General features: G+C 52.8%; 2 protein-coding genes across 2 annotated transcripts in view; one reads left to right on the top strand and one right to left on the bottom strand.

Annotated features, from left to right (window-relative positions):
• The window catches only part of LOC146421186 (uncharacterized), a 200,937-nt gene extending 194,821 nt beyond the window's left edge, over window positions 1-6,116 (bottom strand). The window contains exons 1-2 of the mRNA XM_085047574.1: window positions 5,202-6,116; window positions 132-138 (exon numbers count right to left, since the gene is read on the bottom strand). Of these exons, the coding sequence (XP_084903700.1) occupies window positions 132-138; window positions 5,202-6,109 (915 nt within the window). The 5' untranslated portion in view covers window positions 6,110-6,116. The remainder of the gene's footprint in view (window positions 1-131; window positions 139-5,201) is intronic.
• LOC146421185 (uncharacterized) overlaps window positions 1-21,466 on the top strand; it is a 262,722-nt gene that overhangs the window by 238,613 nt on the left and 2,643 nt on the right. Inside the window, exons 5-6 of the mRNA XM_085047577.1 lie at window positions 11,688-12,056; window positions 14,811-14,817. Coding sequence (XP_084903703.1) covers window positions 11,688-12,056; window positions 14,811-14,817 — 376 coding nt within the window. The remainder of the gene's footprint in view (window positions 1-11,687; window positions 12,057-14,810; window positions 14,818-21,466) is intronic.

Genomic DNA, 21,466 nt, shown 5'->3' with positions numbered 1-21,466 from the left:
CGTTGCAGGTTCCGGATCTGGCTGGGGTTTTTATCTCTAGGGATGGGAGGCGGTCTTGACTCACATCCAGTCAGAAGGGGTCAGGGGGGCAGGGTCAGGGACAGGAAGGACACACGTTACAACAAATCCACTTTTTCTCTTATACAAAAGGAAAAAAATTTTTCTAGTTCAGAGTCTTTTGGAGCCGGTAGAAATTTCTTCAGTAGGGCTGGAGTTGAAGCTGGTTGGCTGAGATCAGGTGTATCTTGCTGGTCTGCTGCGCGACGGGGCTGTGCTGTCTGCAGTGCCCCCCCCAGCTTTGACGTGCAGGGAGAGGGGCAGAGCTTACACACAGCCGGAAAGAGACAGGGATTTTGGGAAAAGCAAATTTTTAGAGAGCATGGTAGAGGGGCTATTTGGGGAAGAAGAGGGTAGGAAAAAAGGGGGTGAGGAGTGATTTTTTAAGGGTAATGGTACAAGGGGGGAACTGGCAAGGTGCCTGAGAGAATCGGTAGCAACTCAGCATCTTTTTTGACGGGATGCGGCCTTGTTAGTTACCTCCTTATCAGAATGGGAGGGAAGAAGGGACATGGGAAGGAGGAAAGGTATTAATAGGGGTAAACAAAACATACTGTAACTAAAAAAAGGGTTTTAACTAAAGAAAATACCTTTCTTTTTTGAGGATTGGGCGGAGAGGGCCTTTTCCGGAAGCCCTCTCTAGCCCAATTCTCAAAATGCAACACTTGTTAATCTGTTTAAGGTTAAAATAAAAAAGAATGAGCTGGGGTTTTAAAACAGAGCCCTGCAACCTGCCGTGTTCTATGACTCAACCATTCACACCTCTGCACCCCCTCCCCTGGGGGGTGCCTTCAGCCATTCACACGTTTCCCACCCCCTCCCCTGGGGGGTGCCTCCAAATCACATTCATACAAACATTCACTCATCCTCTGCCGCAAACTACACCTTTAGCAGAGGTCCAGGGTCGGAAAATTTCCCTGAATAGGCAGTGCAGGTGCTATCGGCTCACCACCAGAGTCTCTTACTCTTGCTAGACTTTTGCCGACTGACAAGACTGGTCACCGCTTTCCGGTCCCTTGCAGTCCTCTTCGTCACTGTTTCATCCTCAGCAACTCAACACAGACTTCACAAGCTTTCTACAAGTCCCTTCAGGGCCCTCTTCTTGGGACACGCCTGTGTCTTTAAAGAGTCTCACAGCTCGCGGCCACCGCGTGTGCTGCACAGCAGAGATGGTGTTTGGCTGGGCAGAGTTGGTCCCGCCGGGGAGGGGCGCCCGCGACACAAAATGGCGGCTCACAAGATGGCAGCGCCCATGTGCAGCCCACGCGGTCTCCGTCTGCAGCGCAGGCAGCGTCCCGCCGCGTCGGCAGCTCCCCGCCGTGCGTTCGCCGCTCCGCCGCAGCCCCATGCGGCCCGGCGGGGAGGCGCGGGCCGGCGGCCAGCTCGGCCCGGCCCGAACGGCTGAATCGGGCCGCTGGCCCCGCCGTTCCCCGAGCGCCGCCGGCTCCCGCCGCCCCCCAGCTCCTGCAGGCTCTGCTGCTCCCCGGCGTGTCTAGGCAAGTTCTTACCGCTGCCCGCATTCTCCACCATTTGCAGCAGTGCAGAACCTGAAAGCAGCTCTCCCCTGCTGCGGGGGGAGGGCTGCCCCAGAACCGGAACACGCAGGATGGTCATTCCATGGCCATGAGCTGTGGGGCTGGTCAGACGCGGTTCTTGTAGAAGCGTTGCAGGTTTAGAAAGGCAGCTGTTTGGTTCCTGGTCTCCATGGTGTTTTTATTGAGGAAAACAGGGGAGGAATGGGGAGACTGAGGAGGGGGAAGGGAAGGCGAGGGCGGGTACAGATTCCATACGAGCCCAGAACCAAAGAGGCCCATTCCGGATCTGGCTGGGGTTTTTATCTCTAGGGATGGGAGGCGGTCCTGACTCACATCCAGTCAGAAGGGGTCAGGGGGGCAGGGTCAGGGACAGGAAGGACACACGTTACAACAGCCTCCAAACCCAATCTTGAGAGATTTTTTGGTCCTCTCCAAGGTTTTTGAGAAAGGCAAAATTTTGGTCAAAGTGCAAGGAAATTGGAGTGTTATTTTTTCCCAAAGTTTGCAGTGACAGAAGAAGGGTCATTATGTTTAAACTAAATGAGAGTGGATTTAGATTTGTCATAAGGAGGGAACTTTTTACCATGAGATTGTCACAAAACATCAACTGTTTTTCCAGTGAAGTTGCTGCCCCATCCCACGAATTGTCCCAGGACAGGAGCTTTGTGCAACCCTCTCCTCCCCAAGGATGGAATTCCTGTTGTGTGGGTTTTCTGACGTGCTGGGTGACCTCAAAACACTCCTGGCCAGAATGTCTGCTGAGGGCCAAGGAGGCTGCTGCAGTGGCGGTGACCTCACAGCCATCACCATTGCAGCCATGTCCCCTGGGCCTGGCTCTCCCCATTCCATGAGCTCCTGTTCTGTCAGCAATGGTCTCCTGAGTTCCAACGAGGCCCCACAGTGTCACAGTGCCCCCTTCATTCCATGAGGTTCTGTAGTGTCACAATGACCCCTTGGTTCCATGAGGTGCCACAGAGTCACAATGGTCTCCCTTCATCTATGAGGCCCTGCAGTGTCACTTTGGTCTCCATGGTTCCATGTGGCCCCAAAGTGTCACAATGATCTCTGATTCCATTGGGAACACAAAAGCTTTGCATAAACATTGAGCAACACCCGCTTAACACAGCTGGGAACATTTGTTTGTATTCAAAAGAGGAGTTAAAGGTGAGATTGGCACCATCAACTTCCATCTGCAACTGAGATCAAGGGAAAGGACAGGGACAGAGAATTCTGCTCCAAGACTCAGAGAATTCTGCTTACAGAGATCACTTCTGGTCACATTGTCCCTTGTAGAAAGGTGACATCATCAGAGGCAGCCTGTACTGAGCATGTGGTTCCTGGATGGGGTTTGTTGTATAGGAAACCTGCTCAGGCTTTTCCATTCTTTCCTCACAAACAGGAAAACTTCTCCTGGGCCTGTGTGCAGGCAGAGCCCTGAGGAGAGCAGGTGGGACATGGAGCAATGGGCTGGGACAGCCAGCTGCAGAGCTCAGGGAACAAGTTTGTGATGCAGGGAACAGGGATGTCAGTGCCAGGTGGGCAATGTCAGCCATGGTGAGGTTGGGGGTGAGGAGCAGGTTGTCCCAACAGGGTCAGCCCTCAAGGGGCTCATTCTTCTATGTGTCCACCCTTTCTTGGGAGACATTCAACATTAAGACCATGTGGAGAATGTTTCTAACACCTCTTCTCTGAAGTGAAAAAAACCACCCAACAAAAACCCTTGGATAAATAAAAAAGTGAATTGCACTTTGCAAATTCCCTACCTAAAAAGAACACCAAACTGACTCCAATGAATTGTAAAAACCCTGAACACTTGAAGACAATGGAAGGAAGACAAAGAACTCCTGAGGGCTTTCTGTATTTTAATGAGCCCTGTAGTGGATTTGGGGCTGAATCTGTGACCCTCAGGGACTGAGAGAAGGTTGAAGAAGCTTCTCAAGGAGTCAGAAGCAAAACTCCAAGTCCCTTGGAGCATCATTGGGCCCCACTGAGTGCAGGGACTGCCAAAGGCTCCCCAGGGACTCGTGAGAGCAGATCCTTGGGGCCAGGATTGCAGGGAGCCAAAGACTCTGAGCAGGGAACTGGAATGCTGAGAGAAGCCTGGGTTGGTTGGAGGAAGCAGAAAGGCCAAGGGCTGAGCCCAGTGACCAGTTGTGGGTGATTGTTGCTGTACTCCAGAATTCCCCTGGAAAAACCCCTGGGGAAGCCAAGGCAGGAGCAGCTGGGAAGGGCTGGCAATGCTGCTGCTGCTCCTGCTGGGAGCCCCGGCTGGGCCAGGCTGGCGCCCACTGCGCTGCGGCTCCTGCTGCTGACAGAGCCGGGCGGGACTTGGGGACAGGGAAGGGACACGGGGGGGACAGCAAAGGCCGTGGGGCTGCAGTGATGTTGGCGCTCAGGCCAGAGCCAGCACAGAGCTTCAGCCCTGACATTGACCCAGAGGGGAACGCTGGGGAAATGCTCCATTTCAGCCCTTCTTTACTTTCACAGTGAAGTGACTGAAATAAAAGGAGAACGAGCATAACCTGATCCCTCCTCCTTTAGGAGGAGCTATGAGGGGCTGTGAGGGGCTCTGACAGGAAATAAAGAGCCATGAAGGGCCATGAGGAGCCTCAGCCCGGGCAGGAGGGAGTCCTGCCATGTCCCCAGGGCAGGGCAGCTGTGAGGCTCCACAAGGGCAGATGTGGTGCAGAGCAGGCTCAGAGCACCTCTGGGAGGGGATGAGACCCTTCCCCAATTCCAAACCACACCAAAACCACCATAAATAGGACTTTGAATCTTTAGAAGCCACTGGTAACTTGGAAGCGACCATACAGCTCAATCCCACTGCGAGAAGGAAGGGAATCTTCCCAGTGAGCTGCCATCCAGCCACTATTAACAATGGGTGGCATTTAGAAATATAACACTAAAAAATAATACAAATAATAGTAACAACAATAACAAGAAATGAACCCCAAATGCCAAACACAGCACCACACCAAAAGGATGAACCTCCTTTTTCTTTATTGCCTCAAGGCTCATGAGAAATAATCCTGTTATATAATACCCAAAAACCCACTCAGGAACAGGTTTCCCCTCCCTTCATCAACCCCAACCTTTGGCTGTCTCATTCCAGACCCTGTCCCACACTCCCAATCCCCACCCCAACACATCTCACCCCTCCTGGACATCAAGACCCCCTTCCCAAGCCCTATTTCCCCCATTCCACCCCTCCAATTCCCATCCCACCCATCCTGCCCCACCCAATGCCCACCTTACCCCTCTGGAACTGCATCCCACTTTGCCCAATCCCCTTGCAATGTCATCCCACCCTGAGGGGCTGTGGAACTGAGTCATTTTGGGCAGGGATTGAGCCATTTTGGGGTAAGAGTGATACTTTCCAGTGGAATTGAGTGGTTTTGAGGTACTGGATGAACCCTCTTGGCTTTTCAAACACAAAATGGAGAAAGAAACTGTACCAAATACCCCAGAAGCACCCAATCATCCAGAATAACTCCCGATCACCAAACACCCCTCCCAAATAGCAGTAAAACCATGAGGCTTTAGGTAATAAGGCTGGAGCAGAAGACAAAGCTCTTCCTGCAGTTGGGGCTTCTGCAGGGCTTCTCTTACTGGTGGCTCCGTTGGTGTCTGGTCAAGGTAGAGCTCTGGGTGAAGCTCTTCCCACACTCGGGACACTCATACGGTCTCTCCCCTGTGTGGATGCGCCGGTGGGTGATGAGGGTGGAGCTCTGGCTGAAGCTCTTCCCACATTCCCCACACTCATAGGGTCTCTCCCCAGTGTGGATGCGCTGGTGCCTGACAAGGGTGGAGTTGAGCTTGAAGCCTTTCCTGCAGTCAGGGCAGCGGAAGGGCCTCTCCTCAGTGTGAATCCGCTCATGGAGGAGGAGACTGGAGCTGGTCTGAAACCTCTTCCCACACTTGGGACACTCATAGGGCCTCTCCCCTGTGTGGATCCTCTGGTGGACGATCAGGTCAGAGCTGTCTCTGAAGCTCTTCCCACATTCCCCACACTCATAGGGCCATTCCCCAGTGTGGATCATCTGGTGGCGGATCAGGTGGGAACTCTGGCTGAAGCTCTTCCCACATTCCCCACACTCATATGGCCGTTCCCCAGTGTGGATCCTCTGGTGGCAGGTCAGGTGGGATCTCCTGATGAAACTCATCCTACATTCCCCACACTCGTAGGGCCCTTCCCCAGTGTGGCTCCTCTGGTGGATGATCAGATCAGAGCTTTTCCTAAAGCTCTTTTCACATTCCAAGCACTTGTAGGGCTTCTCCCCAGTGGGAAGCTGCTCATGGGCCACCTGCTCATAGCTCTGGCTCGATTGCTGGCCAATTTCCTGGCACAGGGTGGGTCTTTGCTCCTCACAGCACCCTGGGCTTGGTTTGGAGCCTTTCCTCTTGTGGGATCTCTGGGGCTTTTCCTCCCCATTGGATTCCTGCACCATGGAGTTGCTCAAAATGGCCTCTTCCATGAGGTTCTTCAGGGAGGATTTGTCCTCCTTACTCTCTGTCATCAGCTCGTTGCCTAGGGGAGGAAGGACAAGGAGAGGATTTGGGATTTTCCCCTGTGCCAGAGGGAAGGGGAAGGAGATCCCCCCCAATCCATTCTCTGCATGACAGTGTCAGCAGCGGGGTTGTCCTGCAGCTGGGGGCAATGCTGGGCTTGGAGATGGAGGAGAAGAGAGAGAGAGAAAGGGGCAGTGACTTTCTCCTCACCTGCCGGGCTGTCCCAGGGCATCTTCCTCTTACTCACAGCCTTCTTCTCCATCCAGCCAAGTTTGGGAATGGGAAATCCTGTTTTGGGGGAAAAAACAAGGTGTGAGTTCATTGGGTTTGAAGGTTATTCCTGCCCCAGTCCATCTCTAGAAATCACTGGCTGTATAGTCACTGTAAAAAACCTCTGAAACACTGTGCTGGTTTAAACTGGCAGGAGAAATGGATTCCCCCAAACTGCCCCAAGAGAGATTAACAATCCACCAAAGAGATTACAAGAAATACAATGACACAGCTTTAACTCACAAAGGCAGAGTATAACCAGGCACCCTCGGAGAAGAACAGCATGGTGTTCCTTAGTTCCTGTGCTGAGTGCCACGTGGCCCCATTGTATGCAAAGAAAAAGGAAAAGGCAACCAAACCTGTTGGTCTGAGGGGTGGTCACAGTCCTTCTGAAGTGGTAGTTGCAGTCTTGTCTAAAGCAGTGGCTGCAGTCCTGTGAAAGTTCTGCTCCTCCTTCTCTGGATCTCTTGAGTTGTGTCCCACATCCCCAAAGCCAGATTTTATATGCTCAGGTTCAGGTGGCAATGCTCAGTACCTCCCCCAGGCCAGGGAGTTTGACAATGGAAAGATGTCATCCTGTGAGTCATGGGATATTTGGTGAGTCTTTGATGGTCTCAGTCGTTTCAGCTGCCCATTGTGCTGGTGCCATTGAGTCCACGATGGCCCATTAGCAGAGATGACCCCTCAGGGTAGGTGGGACTGTGCTGGTGCTTCCCTGGAGGGAGTCATCTCAGCTGAATAATTGGTGTGAAGAAACAGAAACATTGCCTTGCCTCACAGGGTTTGCCTCTTCTTCCTTATCTCATTTAACACCCAGCTCATAGCCTGAGGGATCAGGGGTGCACTGGGCAGCTCCTGCAAACGACCTGTCATCAGCAGCTCATCAGAAATATCCTAATGGGAGTAGAATGCCTACTTTGGTCACACCCACAGAGTGCTAAACTGGTGCCCTGCTCCTATAACCAGGACAGACTGGCAGGGAAATGTAATTGCAAGATGTTGTTCCACTTGGCTTTCAGCCAAATAACCCATGGGCAGAGTTCCTTCCAGCTGCAATCATTCCTTGATTTTCACAGGGATTTGTTTCCCATTCCTTCTTCCTTCTGCTTCAAGCTGGGAATGTGCTGGGAAATGTCCAGCAAAGCAAATTTTGCTGTTTGCTCTTGGAACCCAAAAAGCAGCTGGACCTTGTCACCTGGCCCTGCACAGCTCCCTTGGGATGCACGGCAGAGCCAGGACTCTGGGAGCCTCGGGAATTGTCCCCTGGGATCCATGGCACACACTGCAATGGGTTGGAATTCCATATTTTGTAGCAAGGAAAAGATGTTCCTGCCCTTGAAGGCAAAGCTCTTGTGGGGCTGAAAGGCAAGTGGAGATAGTGCAATGACACTTCACTGCCAGCCTGTCCTGGCAAAGACTCTCCAGTGATAACTCCCTCCGGGGAAGCACCAGCACAGAATTTGGATGAAGAATCCAAAATTGGAGGGATGGGATCAGAATTGTGCAGGACAGGGTGGATGGGCTGTGTTTTGAGAGTAAATAAATCACCCAGAATTATTGATTTCTGTTCCATTCATTTTCAGTTAGTTCCAGTTTTATTTTCAGAGTTCCACCTTCTCAGCTGATTGCTCTTTGTGTCCTCCTTTCTCTTCTGCCTCTCTTGGCCTGCTCTGTTTCTCTCACAGTGTCTCTCTTTAGCCAGGGCAAATCCAAGCCGAAGACCCTGCCGTGATATTTGTTCCCAGTCCATGAGCTAAAACAACCATGGATGTAGTGATGAAAGCTGGCAGTGAAGTGTCATTGTAAGATTTTACTCCACTTGGCTTTTGGCTCCTGCTTCTGAGGAGCTTTGTCTTCAAGGGCAGAAACATCTTTTCCTTGCTGCAAACTGGAATTCCAGACCCTTGCAGTGTGTGCCATGGATCCCAGAGGGCAATTCCCGAGGCTCCCAGAGTGCTGGTCCTGCCATGCCTCCCAAGGGAGCTGTGCAGGGCCAGGTGACAAGGTCCAACAGCTGTGTTGGTTCTGCAGTGTCACAATGGTCCATTGGTTCCATGAGTTTCCATCCTGTCAGAAATGGACTCCTTGGTTCCCCAGTGTCACAATGGCCGCTTGGGTCCATGAGGTTCCCGTGTCGCAATGATCTCCTTGGCTCCCTGAGGCCCAGCAGTGTCACAATGGAATAATGGTTCCACGAGGTTCTGTAGTGTCACCATGGTCTCCTTGGATCCTCAGGGTCACCATGGACATTTAAGACCACATTTTATCACCATGTGTCCTTGATCCAATGACCTTCTGTACTGCCAAAAATGGTTCATTGGCTCCCATGATGCCCTCCTGTGTCCCAGTGGATATTTGGTTCTGTGAAGTTCTTCAGTGTCACAATGGTCTCGCTGCTTCCACGAGGCCCTGCAGTGTCACAGTACCCCACAGGTTCCATGAGCTCCTGTTCTGTCAGCAATGGTCTCCTGAGTTCCAACGAGGCCCCACAGTGTCACAGTGTTCCCTTCATTCCATGAGGTTCCATAGTGTCACAATGGACTCCTGTGTTCCATGAGGCCCCACTGTGTCACAGTGACCCCTTGTTTCCATGAGTTCACAATGGCCCATTAGCAGAGATGACCCCTCAGGCTGGGTGGGAATGAGCTGGTGCTTCCTCAAAGGGAGTTTTCACAGCTGAGTCATTGCCAAGATAGGCAGGCAGTAAAATTTCCTTGCACTGTCCTGCTCCACTTGGCTTTCAGTCCCACAAGAGCTTTGCCTTCAACGGCAGGAACATCTTTTCCTTGCTGGAAACTGGAATCCCAGCCCATTGCAGTGTCTGCCCTGGTGAAGCACCGATAGACTCCACAACTCAGAAAGTTATGAAGGAGGTATGCTTTTATTGCAGCTGGGGTGCATGGGCAGCAGCTCCTCCAAAGGCATGTACACCGTCAGCAGCTCTTCACTTGGTTTATATTAGGTTACAGGTTACATATGCATAAAGTTACACAATGCTCCTATACATACTCATTACCTGTCCCAGCTTTGTATTATAATGAGTTCAAAGTTCATTTAAATATGCTCACACAAGCGCAGCATCACAGATTAATTGTGGGCAAGAGTCCTAAAAATAAATGAGGGATAAAGTTAGTAGTCTTCCTCAGGATGAACTCTTCACCTTGGTTCCTTGCACATGCCCCCTTGGTTCTTGGTCCAAGTCCAAACCTTAGAACTCACTTGAGCCAGTTCTGCGGTCTGAGAGCAGGATGTTCCGTCAAACTCAGTAATTTTTATCAATTATTTGGCTTTCCTTTCTATATCCTCCCTTTTACTGGGTAGGCAAAAATCATTAAGCAAGTGATATATTGTTTTCAGCAAGCAGTTCTTAGTAAATCATTATCCAAACTCAGGCCTCCTAAGTCAATTCCAGAAGATTATTATTCAGCTTCTAGCCCCCCTAAATTAGTAACTTCTACCCCTGTAAATCCATGGATCCCAGAGGACAATTCCCGAGGCTCCCAGAGTCCTGGCTCTGCCATGCATCTCAAGAGAGCAGTGCAGGGCCAGGTGACAAGGTCCAGCAGCTCTTTGGGCTCCCAGAGCATGCAGCAAAGTTTGTTTTGCTGAACATTTTCCAGCACATTCCCAGCTTGAAGCAGAAGGAAGAAGGAAAGGGAAGCAAATCCTTGAGGGAATCAAGGAATGATTGCAGCTGGAAGGAACTCTGCCCATGGGTTATTTTGCTGAAAGCCAATTGGAACAACATCTTGCAATTACATTTCACTGCCAGTCTGTCCTGGTTATAGGAGCAGGGCACCAGTTTAGCACTCTGTGGGTGTGACCAAAGTAGGCATTCTACTCCCATTAGGATATTTCTGATGAGCTGCTGATGACAGGTCATTTGCAGGAGCTGCCCAGTGCACCCCTGATCCCTCAGGCTATGAGCTGGGTGTTAAATGAGATAAGGAAGAAGAGGCAAACCCTGTGAGGCAAGGCAGTGTTTCTGTTTCTTCACACCAACGACTCAGCTGAGATGACTCCCTCCAGGGAAGCACCAGCACAGTCCCACCTACCCTGAGTGGTCATCTCTGCTAATGGGCCATCGTGGACTCAATGGCACCAGCACAATGGGCAGCTGAAACGACTGAGACCATCAAAGACTCACCAAATATCCCATGACTCACAGGATGACATCTTTCCATTGTCAAACTCCCTGGCCTGGGGGAGGTACTGAGCATTGCCACCTGAACCTGAGCATATAAAATCTGGCTTTGGGGATGTGGGACACAACTCAAGAGACCCAGAGAAGGAGGAGCAGAACTTCCACAGGACTGCAGCCACTGCTTTAGACAAGACTGCAACTACCACTTCAGAAGGACTGTGACCACCCCTCAGACCAACAGGTTTGGTTTCCTTTTGCTTTTTCTTTGCATACAGTGGGGCCACATGGCACTCAGCACAGGAACTATGGAACACCATGCTGTTCTTCTCCGAGGGTGCCTGGTTATACTCTGCCTTTGTGAGTTAAAGTTGTGTCATTATATTTCTTGTAATCTCTTTGGTGGATTGTGACTCCCATTTAATCTCTTTTGGAGCAGTTTGGGGGAATCCATTTCTCCTGCCAGTTTAAACCAGCACAGCATTTCAGAGGTGTTTTAGACAAGAGGCTTTTTACAGTGACTATACAGCCAGTGATTTCTAGAGATGGACTGGGGCAGGAATAACCTTCAAACCCAATGGACTCACACCTTGTTTTTCCCCCCAAAACAGGATTTCCCATTGCCAAACTTGGCTGGATGGAGAAGGAGGCTGTGAGTAAGAGGAAGATGCCCTGGGACAGCCAGGCAGGTGAGGAGGAAGTCACTGCCCCTTTCCTGCTCTCTTCTCCTCCATCTCCCAGCCCAGCATTGCCCCCAGCTGCAGGACAACCCTGCTGCTGACACTGTCATGCCGAGAATGAATTGGGGGAATCTCCTTCCCCTTCCCTCTGGCATGGAGGTAAATCCCAAATCCTCTCCTTGTCCTTTCTGCCCCAGGCAATGAGCTGACGACAGAAAGTAAGGAGGACAAATCCTCCCTGAAGAACCGCATGGAAGAGGCCATTTTGAGCAACTCCATGGTGCAGGAATCCAATGGGGAGGAAAAGCCCTGGAGATCCCACACGAGGAGAGGCTCCAAACCAAGCCCACAGTGCTGTGAGGAGCAAAGACCCACCCTGTGCCTGGGAACTGGCCAGCAATCGAGCCAGAGCTGTGAGCAGGTGGCCCATGAGCAGCTTCCCACTGGGGAGAAGCCCTACAAGTGCTTGGAATGTGGGAAGAGCTTCAGGACAAGCTATCATCTAATCCGCCACCAGATGATCCACACTGGGGAATGGCCCTACGAGTGTGGGGAATGTGGGAAGAGCTTCAGAGACAGCTCTGACCTGATGATCCACCAGAGGATCCACACCGGGGAGAGGCCCTATGAGTGTGGGGAATGTGGGAAGAGGTTTCAGACCAGCTCCAGTCTCCTCCTCCATGAGCGGATTCACACTGAGGAGAGGCCCTTCCGCTGCCCTGACTGTGGGAAAGGCTTCAAGCACAACTCCACCCTCATCACCCACTGGCGCATCCACACAGGGGAGAGGCCCTATGAGTGTCCTGAGTGTGGGAAGAGCTTCACCCAGAGCTCTCACTTGACCAGACACCAACGGAGCCACCAGTAAGAGAAGCCCTGCAGAAGCCCCAACTGCAGGAAGAGCTTTGTCTTCTGCGCCAGCCTTATTACCTAAAGCCTCATGGTTTTACTGCTATTTGGGAGGGGTGTTCAGTGTTCGGGAGCTATTCTGGATGATTTGGTGCTTCTGGGGTATTTGGTACAGTTTCTTTCTCCATTTTGTGTTTGAAAAGCCAAGAGGGTTCATCCAGTACCTCAAAACCACTAGATTCCACTGGAAAGTACTCAATCTTACCCCAAAATGGCTCAATCCCTGCCCAAAATGACTCAGTTCTACAGCCCCTCAGGGTGGGATGGCATTGGAAGGAGATTGGGCAAAGTGGGATGCAGTTCCAGAGGGGTGATTTGGGCATTAGGTGGGGCAGGATGGGTGGGATGGGAATTGGAGGGGAAAATAGGGCTTGGGAAGGGGGTCTTGATGTCCAGGAGAGGTGTGATGGGTTGGGGTGGGGATTGGGAGTGTGGGACAGGGTCTGGAATGAGACAGCCAAAGGTTGGGGTGATGAAGGGAGAGGAAACCTGTTCCTGAGTTTTTGGGTATTATATAACAGGATTATTTCTCATGAGCCTTGGGGCAATAAAGAAAAAGGAGGTTCATCCTTTTGGTGTGGTGCTGTGTGTTGGCATTTGGGGATTCATTTCTTGTTATTGTTGTTACTATTATTTGTATTATTTATTAGTGTTATACTTCTAAATGCCACCCATTGTTAATAGTGGCTGGATGGCAGCTCACTGGGAAGATTCCCTTCCTTCTCGCAGTGGGATTGAGCTGTATGGTCACTTCCAAGTTGCCAGTGGCTTCTAAAGATGCAAAATCTTGTTTATGTTGGTTTCAGTGTGGTTTGGAGTGGGGGAAGGGTCTCATCCCCTCCCAGAGGTGCTCTGAGCCTGCTCTGCACCACATCTGCACTTGTGGCACCTCACAGCTGCCCTGCCCTGGGGACATGGCAGGACTCCCTCCTGCCAGGGCTGAGGCTTTGCATGGCCTCTCATGACCCCTCATGTCCAAAGCTCTGTGCTGGCACTGGCCTGAGCGCCAACATCACTGCAGCCCCACGGCCTTTGCTGTCCCCCCGTGTCCATTCCCTCTCCCCGAGTCCCGCCCCGCTCTGGCAGCAGCAGGAGCCGCAGCGCAGTGGGTGCCAGCCTGGCCCAGCCGGGGCTCCCAGCAGGAGCAGCAGCAGCATTGCCAGCCCTTCCCAGCTGCTCCTGCCTTGGCTTCCCCAGGGGTTTTTCCAGGGCAATTCTGGAGTACAGCAACAATCACCCACAAACCGGTCACTGGGCTCAGCCCTTGGCCTTTCTGCTTCCTCCAACCAACCCAGGCTTCTCTCAGCATTCCAGTTCCCTGCTCAGAGCCTTTGGCTCCCTGCAATCCCGGCCCCAAGGATCTGCTCTCACGAGTCCCTGGGGAGCCTTTGGCAGTCCCTGCCTTCAGTGGTGCCCAATGATGCTCCAAGGGAATTGGAATTTTGCTTCTGAGTCCTTGAGCAGCTTCTTCAACCTTCTCTCAGTCCCTGAGGGTCACAGACTCAGCTCCACCTTGGGGTTCATTAAAATACAGAGAGCCCTCAGGAGCTCCTTGTCTGCCTTCCATTGTCTTCAAGTGTTCAGGGCTTGTACAGCTATTGGAGTCAGTTTGGTGTTCTTTTAAGGAGGAAGTTTTCAAAGTGCACCCATGACTTTTCTTTAACGTCAAGGAAATATTTTCTTATTTTTCCCTTCTGAGAAGACATGATAGAAGCATTCCCCATGTGACTTTGATGCTAAATGTCTCCTTAGGAGGTCTGGGCATGTAGAAGAATGAGCCCCTTGAGGGCTGACCCTGTTGGGACAACCTGCTCCTCAGCCCAACCTCACCATGGCTGACATTGCTCACCTGGCACTGACATCCCTGTTCCCTGCATCACAAACTTGTCCCCTGAGCTCTGCAGCTGGCTGTCCCAGCCCATTGCTCCATGTCCCACCTGCTCTCCTCAGGGCTCTGCCTGCACACAGGCCCAGGAGAGGTTTTCTTGTTTGTGAGGAAAGAATGAAAAAGCCTGATCAAGTTTCCTAAACAACAAACCCCACTCGGAAGCCACATGCTCAGTACAGGCTGCCTCTGATGATGTCACCTTTCTACAAGGGACAATGTGACCAGAAGTGATCTCTGTAAGCAGAATTCTCTGAGTCTTGAAGCAGAATTCCCTGTTCCTGTCCTTTCCCTTGATCTCAGTTGCAGATGGAAGGTGCTGGTGCCATTTTCACCTTTAACCCCTCTTTTGAATACAAACAGATGTACCCCGCTGTGTTAAGCAGGTGTTGCTCAATGTTAATGGAAAGCTTTTGTGTTCCCAATGGAATCACAGAGATCACTGTGACACTTTGGGGTCACATGGAACCATGGAGACCAAAGTGACACTGCAGGGCCTCATAGGTCAAGGGAGACCACTGGGACTCTGTGGCACCTCATGGAACCAAGGAGTGGTTTGTGACACTATGGAACCTCATGGAATGAAGGGGACACTGTGACACTGTGGGGCCTCGTTGGAACTCAGGAGACCATTGCTGACAGAACAGGAGCTCATGGAATGGGGAGAGCCAGGCCCAGGGAACATGGCTGCAATGGTGATGGCTGTGAGGTCACTGCCACTGCAGCAGCCTGCTTGGCCCTCAGCTGACATTCTCGACAGCAGTGTTTTGAGGTCACCCAGCACATCAGAGAACCAACACAACCGGAATTCCATCCTTGGGGAGAGGAGGAGTTTCACTGTGTCAGGTTGCACAAAGCTCCTGTCCTTGGACAATTGCTGGGATGGGGCAGCATCTTCTCCTGAAAAACAGTTGCACTTTTGTGCCAATTTCATTGTAAAATATTCCTTCCTTATAACAAATCTAAATCCACTCTCATTTAGTTTAAACATATTGACCCTTCTTCTGTCACTGTAAACTTTGGAAAAAAATGACACACCATTTTCCTTGCATTTTGACCAATATTTTTCCTTTCTTAAAAAACTGGGAGAGGACTCAAAAATCTCCCAAGATGGGGTTTGGAGGCCTCATCACATAAGCAAGCTGTGCAGTTACAGAGTGAGCTGTGTAACATCATTGAGTGACTGTATGACATCACAGAGCAGGCTGTGTGACATTACTGACTAGTTTGTAAATCCACAGAGCAGGCTGTGAAATGCCAGAGCAGGATGTGATACGTGACATCATAGAGTGGTCTGTGGCATCACTGGTTGGTTGTGTGACATCAAACAGAAGGCTGTGACATCACAGCGTGGCTGTATGACATCACACAGCAGGCTGTGAGGTCACAGAATGGACTGTGTGACACCACAGGGTGGTTATGTGACATCACAAATGGGGCTGTGAAATCATGGAATGGCTGTGAGACATGATAGAGCAGGCAGTGACATCATGGATGGGCTGTGACATCACAGGGCAGATTTATGTGATGATAGCAAAGGCTGTGTGAGATCACAGAGTCGCCTGTGAAATCCCAGAGGGGGCTTTGAAAACACAGGGTGGCTGTGTGACATCACAGAGTGGCTGTGTGACATCACAGAGCAGGCTGTGACATCACAGGGTAGCTGTGTAATGTCACTGCAAAGGTCACTCTGCCCCAGCCCCCCTCACAGTTCCCCCAGACAAGTCCAACGCTGCTCGTGCACAGCAGGGTCCCCTGTCCCCCCAGGTCCCCCCTGACCCCCGTGCCACAGCCTCCCCCAGAGGATGTTCCACGAGATCGACCCCAAGAGCCTGACACGGGGACAAGGGGGACAGGGCCCTGGGGGCTGGGACAGGGGGACAGGGACCCCCCAGCAGTGTCCCCGTGTCCCCCAGGGCAAGAGCCTGGCCCAGGGCTCCTTCACCCTCTTACGAATGAGTGCTTGAGAAAACTTAATAGATCCCGAGCAAAGGATCAGCAAAATCCAGATTTAATATTAAGCGACAGCACAACAAAGTTCCTTGGCAAGAGTCACTCTGCTCCTGACTGCACAGTTCAGGCACACCAGGGGAAAAAAGCAACAAAAATGCCAAGCAAATCCAGTCAATCAAAACAGAAGTTAACTGAGAACTCAGAGGGAGGTCACTGCTCCAGGAGAGCTCCAAGGGGCTCCTTTTGGAGCCCTGTTGATAGGGCCCCAAGAGATGGGCTTTAGTCACAGCAATGTTCCATCCTGGCTGCACTTCGCATCAACAGCTTTCTCTGACACTGTGAGAACAGGGATGTTGTGCCACTGAGGGAAGAAAAACAGTTGCCAAGGCTGCTCCTAAAGAAAGCAGGAGCTGGTTGGACAGCAGCAGTGCCTGGGAGCAGACAGTGTTTGTGATCAGCTGCAGAGGAGCTGAGCCCAGGGGCTGTTGGCCAAGGCTGAGGCCTAACGAGCATTTCTCAGATCGCAGGGCAGCCTGAGAAGGGGAGGGAGGAATGCACCACCCCAGGGCCCCATGGAACTAAGGAGACCATTGTGACACTGTGGGGCCTTGTGGGAATGAGGGACCATTGTGACACTGCTGAGCCTCATGGAATCATGGAGACCACTGTGACATTGCAGGGCCTCATGGAACCAAGGGGACCATAGTGACTGTGTGTGGCTCCATGGAACCAAGAGACCATTGTGACATTGCAGGGCTTGTGGAACCAAGGGGCAATTTAACACTGCTGGGCCTCATGGAAGCAAAGGGGCCATTGTGACCCTACAGGACCTCATCAAACCAAGAGGCCACTGGGACACTGCAGTGCCTTATAGAACCAAGATTCCATTGTGACACTGCAGAACCACAGGAGACCATTGTGACACTGTGAGACCCTGTGGAGCCAAAGGTCCATTGTGACATTGCAAGGCCTCATGGAACCATGGAGAGACCATTAAGAAATTTCACAGCCTCATGGAACCAAGGGGACATTGTGACACAGCAGGGCTGCATGGAACCAAAGCACCATGGTGACACAGAGTGGCCTCGTGGAATCAATGCTTAATTGTGACACTGTGGAACCAAAGAAGACCATTGTGACACCGCAAATCCCCATGGAACCAAGGGGCCATTGTGACACTACAGGGCCCCATAAAACCAAGGGAACATGGCACAGGTCTGCCTGGTTTGGCCTCCCAGGAGCCACCTGACTGCTGCAGCCAAACTAGACATGTTGAGAGTCGCTTCTCATCTGCCACTGAAACACTGGGGCTCTCTGCTGTCCTTCATGTGGAAAAGAACTGTCCATCTCCTCCAAACACCCATGGCCAGAAGTGGGATTTCACCAACACATTTCCTTCTATCCAGGGATTGTTCCCACAGCAATATTGCCTTTTACTTAGAGTCCACAAACAACTGTAATTCCTTTCAAAGGTCTCATTGGGAGAGTTGTTTGGGGCCTTACACCTGCACTCACCATTCCACACCCCACATCCCACTGCTCCCAGGAGAGCCACAAGCACCCTGTGAGGCCACAGAGCCCCATTCCCAGGGCATGGGAGTCAGGGCTTGGCTGTCCTGCTTGGCACAGCCCAGGCAGGGCTTTCACAGCCACATTTCACAGTTCATTTCCCACCTGGACCCGGTGGTGCCTCTGCGTTCTGCTTCCCCAGCCCCAGGGATGCTCTCCTTGTCTGCTCATTGCCCCCACAGTCTCTTGGCAGGGATGGCCTCAGTGGGGGCTGCTGACATCCTCAGCAACTTGGAGGTTGCTGCTGAATTTTACTTCTCCAGAGGCTTGTTCAGACTTCAGATCTTCAGCAATTCAATGCTCAAGGGCTCATAAACGTTCAAAATAGCTTTGCCAGGCTCAGGGCCAGGAGAGAGGCCAGGCAGGGCTGGTCATTGCCGGGAACAGGCCCTGAGCCCCGCAGCAGGATGGAGCTGGGGCACAGCCAAATTCACCCACAAACCTGGGCTGAGCAGCCAGGGCTGGCAACAGCTGGGGACAGAGGCTGGGCTGACAAATGTCCTGGGCTCCCTCCCTGCTCTCTCCGTCCCACCAAGGGCACAGAGCAGCCTCCTGTCTCGGCCACTTGCCTGTTTTCCATCCCTTCCCCAGGCCCTGGCTCTGCCCCACAAGCCCTGGGCTCAGTCTTCCCCCTGCACGCTCACACAGGCTGAGATGGACACTGATGGGTTTCTCTGCCAGCTTCTCTCAGCCCACCCCAGCTCCCTCCAAGCTCTCCCAGCTGCTCTGAGCTCTCTGAAGCACCAAGGGCAAACATGGCAGTGCTGATAACCAGGGAGACCATGGCCAGGTGAGGGAGGCATGTGGAAAAGGCTTTGTGCTGTCCCTGCTCAGAGGGGATCCTCAGCACAGCCCTGAACATCTGCACATAGGAGAAAACAATGAACACAAAACAGCCACAAGTTATCCAAGCACTAATGACCATGAGCCAAAGTTCCCTGAGGCTGGAGTGTGAACAGGAGAGCTTGAGGATCTGGGGCACTTCACAGAAGAACTGGCCCAGGGCATTGTCCTGGCACAGGGGCAGGGAAAATGTATTGGCTGTGTGCAGCAGAGCAGTGAGAAAGCCACTGGCCCAGGCAGCTGCTGCCATGTGGGCACAAGTTCTGCTGCCCAGGAGGGTCCCACAGTGCAGGGGTTTGCAGATGGACACAGAGCAGTCGTAGCACATGATGGTGAGGAGAAAATACTCTGCTGAAATGAAAAAAACAAAAAATAAATAGTTGGGCAACACGTCCTGCATAGGAGATGTCCCTGGTGTCCCAGAGGGAATTGTGCATGGCTTCAGGGACAGTGGAGCAGATGGAGCCCAGGTCAGTGAGGGCCAGGTTGAGCAGGAAGAAGAACATGGGGGTGTGCAGGCGGTGGTTCCAGGCTACGGCGCTGATGATGAGGCTGTTGGCCAGGAGGGCAGCCAGGGAGATGCCCAGCAAGAGGCAGAAGTGCAGGAGCTGCAGCTGCCACGTGTCTGCGAATGCCAGGAGGAGGAACTGGGTCATGGAGCTGCTGTTGGACATTTGCTGTGTCTGGCCACGGGGACCTGTTGATGGAGAAAAGGACAGTGACAAGTCAGGAGAGGCTGCTTTGAGCCAAAGCTGTGCCATTCCCTGCAGACTGTCCCACTGGGACTCATCCACCCTTGTTCCTTCTCTGGGAAAACCTTCATCCAGGTTCCTGCCTGAGCTCCACTTGTGCTGTCTGAGTGTGCCATGAGCAGCCAGGCCTGTGCGTGGGGCTCTCGAGGAGCCATCCCTGCCCTGCTGCCCTGGGATTGTGGCCATGGGGCAGAGGGACAAGGCTGAATATTCAGGATTTGTCAGGGGAATCCCACCTAATGCAGAAAGGCTTGGTAGCATTTTCACTCACAGTTCCACAGGATAGCAGGAGGGAGTTTTAAGGAATGTTTTCCTACCCACACATCATTCCTGGTTCTCTGAGGTCAGAAATCCCCAGCATTTCTGCTGTACTCAGAGTTTGACACTGAGAGATGTGAGAGGCAAAGGGATTCCCTGTGGCTCAGGTGAGGGGCTGGATGGGCTTGTTCCCAACTGCCCTGGGTTTGCACCTTTGGTTGCAATCAGAGCACAATCACACTCCCCTGTCACCCTGGGAAGAAACCAGACCCTGCTGAGAGCAGAGGGATCACTGAATATCTCACCGTCCCCAAAGGTCTCTCAGCAAGGTCTCAGCCCCTCCTTCTGCCAAGGACACTCACTGTTCCCTTGGCAAACCCAACAGCATTTCCTCACTTGTGGCATCTCTGCACTTCCCCATAGGACATTCAGGGAACTCTGAGAAGCTCTGGCACAGATTTGCACCCAGGAGGGAAGCTCAGCACTTGGAAGGACACAGCAAGGAGATCCCCAGGTATGCTCATGATGGCATCTCAGGGAGGGAGGCTCAGCTCCTTCCCCTTTCCCATCGACTGCTTTGCCCACAGCCCCACAGGTCACAGGGAAGCTTGGACACCCCATTCCCATGGACACACTTGCCTGGGAGAAATCCCAAGGGCAGTGCCCGCCTCAGCTGCTGTAAACCCCAGAGCCTCCCTGAGAGCACCAGATAACAGTGACAGTATCAGAGGAGTGCAGAAACAAGAGAAGATGTTGTGGTGCTGTGCCTGAGAGGGCAGGGCAGGGACAGCCTGGCACTCAGGACAGTGTTCCCTGTCCCCAGCTGTGCACGGCACCTCCCACACACCAACAGAGCCCTCCTGCCCACAGCACTGCTCTGTTCAGCTCCCTCTCCTTCCCTCATCATCTCCCTGTGCTGCACATGTTCCTCCTGAGAGGAGCCTTGTCCCTGTCAGCGCTCACAGAGCCCATCCCACCCTCTGTGCACTCGCCCGGCCCTACAGAAACCTGCCTGTCTGCAGGGCCCTGCCTGGGGGAGGCTCTGTGTGCAGGTGGGCAAGGGCAGCTGGCAAGAGCCCTGCTGGGCCCTGCAAAGGTGCTGCTGCTGCTGTCCATGGGCTGAGCAGTGGCTGAAGGCCCTTGAGGAGGCTCCCAGCAGACACACTGAGCACCCAAAGGTACAGAGCAGGAGTTATTGTTCTTTGTGTCTGCAACCCTCGGCCTGGGAGCATCGCCCCCCCTGGACATCCCACAGGTGAGCGGGCAGGGGGAGCTCGGCCCAAATATCTTGAGTGATGCCTGGGGTTCTTTTTGGGAGGGGGGGATTTTTGGACCCTCTAGGACTGGAGCACCTAACCCCAAATATTTTCGTTGGCTGGACGGTAGGGGTTTTTTTGAGGGGTGGGGGGTGGGGGAAGGGGGCGGATTTTTGAATCTTGCAGGACTCCAAATGTGAGTTGCAAATGCCCCTTGGGGGGATATGGGGGAGTCCCCAGCATGTGGGATTTTTAGGGGATCCCGGTGGCATCTGCTGGGAGGGATGGGATGGGATGGGATGGGATGGGATGGGATGGGATGGGATGGGATGGGATGGGATGGGATGGGATGGGATGCAATGGGATGAGGCCTGAGAAGGGTTGGATGTGGATTGGGGTGTGGGATGAAGTTTGGGGGAGGGGGATGGGTGGGATGGAGCCTGGGATGAGGCAGCCGAAGGTTGGGGGTGATGAAGCTGGGGGGACCCCACTCCTTAGGGGCTTGCGGGGTATCCGGCAGCTGAGGGAGTTTTGGGGTACCCCTGATCCTTCGGGGGTGGCACTGGCAGCGGGGGGACACGTGGCTCCGGCACCTCTGGACCCCACCTGCGCCCCCCCTCGCCCCCAGCGACCCCGGGAGCAGAATTTGGGGAGGGGAGAGGTGGGAACCTGGAACCCCCAAAACCAGGCATAGGCGAGGGGGGTTGGGATTGAGGGAATGATGGTGCAAGGGCAGAAGAGCAAGGGAAAAGAGGGGGCTGGGACCCCCAAAGAGAGCGGGAGGGGGATGGGACACCCAAATGGAGTCAGAAGGGGTCTGTGGATTGGGAGAAGGATGGGAAAGGGGAG

This window comes from Lichenostomus cassidix, unplaced genomic scaffold (assembly GCF_008360975.1).
Source record: "Lichenostomus cassidix isolate B80296 unplaced genomic scaffold, HeHo_3.0 HiC_scaffold_43, whole genome shotgun sequence".
In the NCBI taxonomy this organism is placed as follows: domain Eukaryota; kingdom Metazoa; phylum Chordata; class Aves; order Passeriformes; family Meliphagidae; genus Lichenostomus; species Lichenostomus cassidix.
This window is presented reverse-complemented; position numbering and strand designations above follow the sequence as displayed.